General features: G+C 47.0%; 1 protein-coding gene across 1 annotated transcript in view; it reads right to left on the bottom strand.

Moving 5' to 3' along the window:
- Positions 1-3,216: 3,216 nt before the first annotated feature.
- PAFAH1B2 (platelet activating factor acetylhydrolase 1b catalytic subunit 2) overlaps positions 3,217-8,687 on the bottom strand; it is a 29,642-nt gene continuing 24,171 nt past the window's right edge. The window contains exon 5 of the mRNA XM_015562487.1: positions 3,217-3,557. Coding sequence (XP_015417973.1) covers positions 3,369-3,557 — 189 coding nt within the window. The 3' untranslated portion in view covers positions 3,217-3,368. The remainder of the gene's footprint in view (positions 3,558-8,687) is intronic.

The following is an 8,687-nucleotide window of genomic DNA, read 5'->3' as shown; positions in this document are numbered from 1 at the left end:
ACTGGGGACGGCGTGCGGCGCCGCGAAGCGGTAAACAGCCGGGCTGGCGGCCCGCCGGTGACGTCAGGGGAAACTGACATAGATTTAAAGGACCAGGTTCCGGATTGCGCCTTAAAGGGGCCGCACAACTCCAGCTGGAAGTCTTCGGTGGATTCCTTTTCCGCTCCGGCCTCTTCTTAGGCTACCCTGCCCTTCCCCGGAAGTCACTTTGGATAGAAAGCTCTCCGGGTGTTGGAGTCTTGTTAACAATTCTCTTTGCTCAAACTTAGGGATGGGGTTCCCCACTCCCACGCCCACTGCCATGACCCCTAACGTCGTCCACCCCTGGGCCATTTTTCCCTGCTGGAATCTTAGGAAGAACTCAGAGAATTAGGAAACAGGACGGTCGCCTAGACGGCGGAGGGGAATGGAGACAGACTGACTGCAGGAGGGGCCCTGTGCAACCGGCCCTCTCACGCAGCGGCCGCAGTTCCGGAGACGCCTTCATGCCCACGGGGCTCTCTCTTCTCCACTGAGGCGGCTGCAAAGCTCGTGGCAAGATAGTGACTTTCGGTGTAAACTTTAATACAAAATATTTTGGCACCGTGTTTCAAGAAGCGTAAAGAGCTTTATATTCTTTGACCCAGGAATTCCATTTCTGGGATTCTATAGTAAGGAAATACAGATAAAATGTGTGGGCAGCTACCCTTATCATAGTGCTATTTATAATATAAAGCATAAAGGAAACACCTTAAACGTCCGTAATGCGGGAGTGGCTAAATGCACTATTATCGTGAAGCCATCGAAAATGATGTGTAAGACTTTGACATGTAAGTAGATAATTCACAATATGATAAGTAGTATGGTTTCCAAATACATAGGCATGCATAGAAAAATGCATAAAATTTAGCAATGATTATCTTTGAATAGCAAAGTACCCGTCCCAAAGAAAAATTAGAACAGTAACTGGCACATTTTGTAGGTGTCATTCAATATTTAGTGCAGAAATAGTGGTCCTAAGGTAAAATAGTCCTCATTGGAACAGTGCCCAGCTAGTAAGGTGGGGGCAAGGCTGAGGCTGTTGGAATCTTGAACGAGAGAACTCTGAGAAACCACTGGCCCAGGTGGCTTCATCAGGGTGTCTGACAACTTCAGAGGTGCCACAGTACATTTATTTTCCTTTAAACATACGAATTGGGAGAATTAGCACTGGCCCTACCCAGAAGCAAACTGCAGGGGCTGAAGAACCTTAGAAAGTCAGACCGAAGAACCTGAGCGACGCCTGGGCCAACCCCTCATTTTACAGGAATGTAGGGTGAAGCCTGGAAAAGGGCAGCTCGAGTAGCTCCCTAGCCCCGTCTCCTGAGCCTTGTCCAGCACCCTTTCCAGCACATCTAGGGACCTGAACTGGAGGCACTCAGTAACGAGGCGTCATAAGGAGCCCTCCATGCAGCCAGCAGCCCAGTTTGGAGAGTCAGTGTAAGACTTCCACATCCCAACTGGACTCGACGCTCCTTCACTTGCCCCCATCTCGCCAGTACACCTGGAACGCTCAGAAGACGCACACCACTCAGCCTGATGTAACCTAACTTGTCTATCATGTGCCTGGAACTTTCCGGGGAGCTGTGAGAACAGTCTCTGCTATAGGATGGTTGGTGCTGTGACCACAGGCTGGGGGTGGGGAACCTGGGGAGAAGCATTCCAAGTCTATCTCTTAGGCTTTTCTAACAAAATGTGCCCCTAGGCCTGTTTATACTGCAAACCCAAACACTACTTACAGTTACTGAATCAGTTTCTGGGGGTGGAGCCCATGCAACTGCATTTTTAGCAAGCACTCCGGAAGTGTGCTATGCACAGTGAATTCTGAGAACCACTGCTTTGGGGCCAAACAATTGTGAACTATCAGTATTTGTCCCCTTTCCCCTGGCAGTATCTTGGGAGAAGTCCATTCAAATTAATCCAGAGAGGATCCTTCCCTTTTGCAAAATCTCAACGTCCTAACCTTTGAATCCTCAGCACCAGGAGTATTCAGATAGGAGGGCAGCAACCCAGGATTCTCTTCCTGTTCTCAAGTGGACAGACCTTTCTTCGGCCTGGCTGTCCCACCCCCCACGCAGGGAACAGCAAGCAACCCCGTTGTGAATAGGCCCTTTCTGAGGCCTGGCAGCCCTGAGTGGAGAGAGAGCCTTTTTGTTGCCTGTAGCATCAACATAAAAGGGCAGTGCTCCGCCTCAAAGGGAAGGCAAGGCCTCAGGAAGGTCCTTGGCCTTCTGTGCAGGTCCAAGCTACTGCCTTCTCCCACATTATGTAAAATGCCCAATGCCAGCCCTGGTGGAGGGGGCAGGGTGGGTCACAAGGCTCAGGCAACTTTCTTCTATTCCCTGTGGGCCGTCCTTCCCAGCTGGGGTAGAGAAAGGACCTAGGAAATGGGACCATTCAGCAGGCAGCTGACAAGGTTCCCAGCTTTGCATGGGCCTGGCTCCATTCTAAGCCACAGGATTTCAAGGTTGAAGAGGACAGGAAGAAAAGCTTCCCCTGGGTCAGGGGTACAGTTAAGCGACCTGAAGGTGGCAAGAAGAGCAGGGCACAGTAAGCATCACAGTACACGGGTTAGCTGCATCCCATCAATCATTTAGGACCCTGGGGGTTAGGGAGTGGCTGTGCTTGTGGGTGGGGGGCAGAATCAAACCGCACTTTAAAATTAAGTAATGGTTAACTTTAACCCAGAGAAAAAGGGTACAAGCCAACCCCTCCGGAAAAAATGGACTTGAAGTTCCCTGTTTTCATTGTGGCCATAAAAAAGGGCTCAGTTTATCTACTTGGAGCTCAAATAAAAATACCCTGGACACAGGCAGCCCTGGCAGCGAGAGGCAGCACTCCTTCCCATCCTGAAAGGTCACTTTCCCCAGGCTGCCCCCGTATCTTCCCTTCAAGAGCTGTGAACACCGGGTGCATATAGATTGGGAATCAGCCGAAGAGACAGAGTAAATAAACTCTTTCTGGGGATAGGTCTCAAACATGTCACACAGCTTCATGGAATTATGGAAAAAGGACTTTATCAGAAAGGTATGGGTTTAAAGCTCTGCATTGCACATCTTGGGCAAATCAAACTTTTTATTAAAAATTTATTTTAGCTTATTGGCTGCCTCCTGCATGCCCCTCCCTGGGGATGGAGCCTGCAACCCAGGCATGTGCCTTGACATGGAATCAAACCATGATCTTTCTGTTCCTGGGTCGATGCTCACACACTGAGCCACATCAGCCGGGCAAATCACACTTTCTGAGCCTTCAGGAGCCATGTCTCATCTCCACTGTCCTAAATGCCACAGAGCAGAGCTGGACTTGGTGGCATTCATCATCCTGAACTACTGTCCAGAGTAGGAGATGAGTCAAGAGAGAGCAGTTTTGACTAAATGGGCACGACTTTCTGCCAGAGGTATTAGCCACTTTCCATTTCCTAAACCAGGCTTTTCCCATCCAGACCAGGAAATAGATGCAGGCCCTGTGTCTGCACCCTGTGGCCATGTCATGGAACCAACATCAGAGCTTTCCAGAAAATGAGGCTGGTCATCAGGTTGCTGAAAACAAGCAGATAAATAATTGATCAACTCAATCTGTGTCTCCAAAGATCACTGATAACAGTGAGCCTGCCATCCTCCTGTTTCAAGCAAGTGTGGGTCTCTAGCTAAGAAATCAGGAGGTACAGCTGAGAGCCTTTTTTTTTCCTTTTTAAATATATTTTATTGACTTTTTACAGAGAGGAAGGGAGAGGGATAGAGAGTTAGAAACATCGATTAGCTGCCTCCTGCACATCTCCCACTGGGGATGTGCCCGCAACCCAGGCACATGCCCCTGACCGGAATCGAACCTGGGACCCTTCAGTCCGCAGGCTGACGCTCTATCCACTGAGCCAAACCAGTTTCGGCCAGCTGAGAGCCTTTTAGAAACTCCTCCTCTCTGGTTGTATCTGAAGATAATGTGCAGCCCTAGCCGCTTGGCTCAGTGGATGGAACTGCGGCCCCGAATGAAGGGTCTAGAGCAGCCGTGGGCAAACTACGGCCCGCGGGCCGTTTGAAATGAATAAACCTACTGAAAAAAAAAGACCGTACCCTTTTATGTAATGATGTTTACTTTGAATTTATATTAGTTCACACAAACACTCCATCCATGCTTTTGTTCCGGCCCTCGGTCCAGTTTAAGAACCTATTGTGGCCCTCGAGTCAAAAAGTTTGCCCACCCCTGGTCTAGAGTTTGATTCTGGTCAAAGGGCATATACCTCAGTTGCAGGCTTGATCCAGGCCCTGGTCAGGGCAAGGTGCAGGAGGCAACCAATCCTTGTCTCTCTCACATTGATGTGGCTCTCCTTCTCCCTTCCACTCTCTCTAAAAATCAATGGAAAAATAGCCTCAGGTGAGGGCTAACAAAAATAAATAAATAAATAAATAAAGATCACGTGCAGCTGCCTAGTTTATTCGAAGTTGTTCTCCATAACAAAGAGAATCCCTCTTCACGCTCAGGTACAGGCCACATCCCGTAGCTTCTCTCTGTGTGTGTGTGTGTGTGTGTGTGTGTGTGTGTGTGTGTGGGGTGTGTGTGGGTGTGTGTGTGTGTGTGTGTGTGTGTGTGTGTGTCACCGGGCCTCAGCCTTCCCCGCGGTGATTTTCTCGTTCACAACACCTTTGTTCCTCTGAACAGCCGAGCTTTTTCTTCTAGCTTCACTTTTCCTATAAAACTATCTTTATTAATTCAGCCCAGTGATACTCAAAAAATTCCAGAAAATGTCTCAAAAATTTTTGTTATAGGTCTGTACTGCACTTTTTTGTTATTCTCAAGTGAATTTTGTTTGCCCCTATTTATCACTAGCAAAAATGTTTATTGTTTCTCACAAGCAGAAGCATGGTACCATTGAAAAAGCAGAAACTGTAGTCAAAATTTGTATTCCAGTTTCATTTCTGACAGTTATTGACTAGAAGAGCATGAACAAAAAAATCCCCTAATTCATTTATTCAGTGCCTAGTTTGTACTAATTACTAAGCTAGGTGCTGGGAACACAAAGATGCTTAAAACACATTCTGTTCCTTTAAAAAAATGTTTTTATTATTTCAGAGAGAGGAAGGGAGAGGGAGAGACAGAAACATCAATAATGAGAGAGAATCATTGATCGGCTGCCTCCCCTCCCGAACTCCCCAGATTGGGAATTGATTCCAAAACCCAGGCATGTGCCCTGACCAAGAATCAAACCTTAACCTCCTAGTTCATGGGTCGACGCTCAACCACTAAGCCACACCAGTGGGCCATTCTCTGTTCTTACGGAATTCATTATCTAGCAATATAAATATATAAGCATATAATACAGAGTGGTAAGTTCCATGAGAAAAGATTTACACAAGGCCCGGCCGGTTGAGTGTCGACCCATGAACCCAGAGGTCCCTGGATTGATTCCTGGTCAGGGCATGTGCCCAGGATGTGGGCTCAATCCCCAGTAGGAGTATGTAGGAAGCAGCCCATCGACATTTCTACCTCTCTATCCCTCTCTCTCTCAAATCAATAAAAGCATAGTAAAAAAAGAAAAAAAGATTTACACAAGGTATTATGGGAACTCAGAGATGAGAGACCTACTAGTACAGATCAGGGCTGGAAAGAGAAAACAGAAAACACTCCAGGAGGTGTCCCTGAGGGATTCTTAAAAGATGAGTAGGAGGAGCATATTCCAGACAGGGGGGGAATCTCTGGGGCAAAGGCATATTCAAAGTTCAATACTATTGGCAAGGAAGTTCCAAGTAAGGGGTGGGAAGATATGAACTGGAGGGCCAGGTCATGGAGAGGACATTATATTTAATATCTTGGGCTATCAGTGGTTATCAATGAGCATGCTGCAATATACTGAGTCATGAATTCTTTATAGGTGTGCTGTTGAAGCTTGATCAGTGTGTAAAATACATTTCTATTTAGTGTTTTTTGATACATACAGGGTAGCACAAAAGTAGGTTTACAATAATGAGTTCAAGCAAGTTTACTCTTGAATTTTATTGATCACTAGTGCCCTGGTGCACGGATTCGTGCACAGTGAAAAGAAATTAATTAGGTGGCAGCCGGCCAGGGCGGGACTGAGCGAGACAAGCCGGACATGCCCTGGGACCAGCCTCCTGTGGTCTCTCCTGGGCCAGCGCCGGGGCTCGAAGGGCGTTTGCAGAGTGGGGGTCCCTCCGGCAGGTGGGGTTCCTCGGCCTGGCTTGTGGGGATTGGGCTGAAATCGGCTCTCCGACATCCCCAGAGCGGTCCTGGATTGCGAGAAGGCAGTTCTCAGGTGACGTACCGGGAATTGGGCTCCCTCCTCTCTGGTTCCTGGGTGTGCCACCAGAGAACTACAGCTGCCAGGTCATGGCAGCTCAGCAGCTCCTATAGTGAGCGTCTGCCCCCTGGTGGTCACTGCATGTCATAGCTACCAATCGGATGGTCACTTAGCCTTTTATATTGATTGTATGTTCCACAGGAACACCTATAAATCTACTTTTGCCCCACCCTGTATGTTGATGTGCTGAGTTAAACTAAAATAAGCCAGCAGGTAAGCAAAATGCAAGAGGTATAACATAAAACCAGGCCAAAAAAAGGACGATGGCCCTGGCCAGTATGGCTCAGTTGGTGGAGTGTCATCCTGTCCTGTGCACTGAAAGGTCACTGCTTCGGCCTGTTAAGGGTGTGTAAGGGAGGCAAGTGATCAATGTTTCTCTTTCTTATTGATGTTTCTCCCTCTCCCTTCGTAAGGGAAAAAATTAAAAATATTAAAAAATAAGACTGTTTAGCGAAACATTTAAGGTCTTTGCTTTGTGACTATGAAGAAATATGTAGCTGAGTTAAGATTTCACCCATCAGCCCAGAAGTGTGGCTAAATAGCATGAGCATCGTCCTATACACCAAAAGGTTGCTGGTCCAATTCCCCGTCAGGACACATACCTGGATTGCAGGTTCGATCCCCAGTAGGGGTGTGTGCAGAAGGCAACAGATCAATGTTTCTCTATCACATCGATGTTTTTCTCTCTCTCTCCAAGCATGTCCTTGGGTGAGGATTAAAAAACAGAATTTTACCCATCACGGCCGGGGAAAAAGTAGATGGGCTCTCCTGCTGGTTTTGTCAGTTTTTCCCAAGTAGATGTGGCAAGGGCTTTCCCTCCTGCCACACTGCTGCGCCATGGAAGAGGCTCACAGGGGAGAGTGTGGGCACAGTCAGCAAAGCCCAGGACGCAGGCTGCTTTCCCGCTGCTCACAAAGGCAAGGTCTCTGGGGTGGGAGGAACTTGGCGTGATTAGATATGGGGGGAGGGCAAACAGAAAAACAAAAACACCTCAGTTTAATATCTCCAAAATGTGTCCTCTCCTAGGAGTAGGCCATTGTGACCAATAGCATTGCTGCACTTGAGTGATAAAGGTGAATGTTACAAAAACCACAGACATATTCAGCTGCTAAGAACATGATATGACATAGCAATTTACTGTCCTTACTGCTGGGGTGGGTGTGGTTAGTCATCGGGACAGGCCTGATGGTCAGTTGAGCAACTGAACCTTGTTCTAGTCATAACGCTCTAAAGAGGCTGCATGTGGGGCCGGCGTTTCGGTTTGGGGAGGCGAGGGAAGGTGATGAGAACTGTGTCCATGTTCAAGTTTCCTGTCCTGGGCTCCACAGTCACATTATGTCATATTCCGGTGTAAATCAGAAAACTGGTGATTATTAGTGTGAGAAATGGAGAAACAGTAGAAGCTGAGACATTTAAATGTGAATAAATTCTAAAGACTGAAATGAGAAAAAGAGTCAAAAGACCAAAAATAAAAGTTAATTCTGTTTTTAACTGTCAGATATTCTTAACCAATCGGAAACACTTTAACAATTTTCCCATATATCTACTTAGGATTCCTTGTATCCGCTCATCCCACCCTATCAGCCTACACCCCTAAGGAGATTAACCAGAGGGTCAGCTTGGTGCATTCACACAGAAAAGAAGCAGATCTAAGTATCCAATTGGCTTGTGAGATGATAGGAAAAACCCACCCCTTCTTTTCTCCATTCACACGATAAAGGAAGCAGAAAGACAGCAGTTTAAGTGAAATGTTTACATTTATACTGAAATACGCACTACAACAGAATGAGTTCACTGGTCAATGAAACTTTGCCAAAGTAGATCACAGACTTGCCGGGGAGGTCCAGTCCGCTAGCAGCAGTGATCCCCAAGCAGGGACACCAACAAGACGCTGGGAGGCCCCACTCCAAAAAGCCTCCTTTCAAGAGACCCCAACTTACTTCTCCCACATGCACCCACACAAACATAGGAACGTGGACATGCCCATGATTTCAATGTTTTCAGTTTCTTCACTGCAATAAATATAAACTGGCAATGCTCATACACCACAGCACAAATAATATTTCAGGCTTTAGCGGACAACTGTAAACAGTGACTAGGCTGAAAAAATAAAGAAATTTGGAATTTAACAATGAGACAGAATTCGTAACAGCAGGGCATAAGCTACTCCAGATGTTTTGTGTGGGTTCAGGTTTTTGACAAAAGATATAGTCCAAAAAGGCCCATGACAGTCTAGAATATTATGGCAGCAAAACAACAGGTCCCAGATCATCCCAGGCAGTACATCTTTCACCAGTCACATTCAAGATGCGACCGCAGAAATCGTTATAGTGTCATCACCAGCTGCTACTTAATG

The sequence above is a fragment of the Myotis davidii genome, unplaced genomic scaffold (genome assembly GCF_000327345.1).
Source record: "Myotis davidii unplaced genomic scaffold, ASM32734v1 scaffold97, whole genome shotgun sequence".
Classification (NCBI taxonomy): Eukaryota; Metazoa; Chordata; class Mammalia; order Chiroptera; family Vespertilionidae; genus Myotis; species Myotis davidii.
This window is presented reverse-complemented; position numbering and strand designations above follow the sequence as displayed.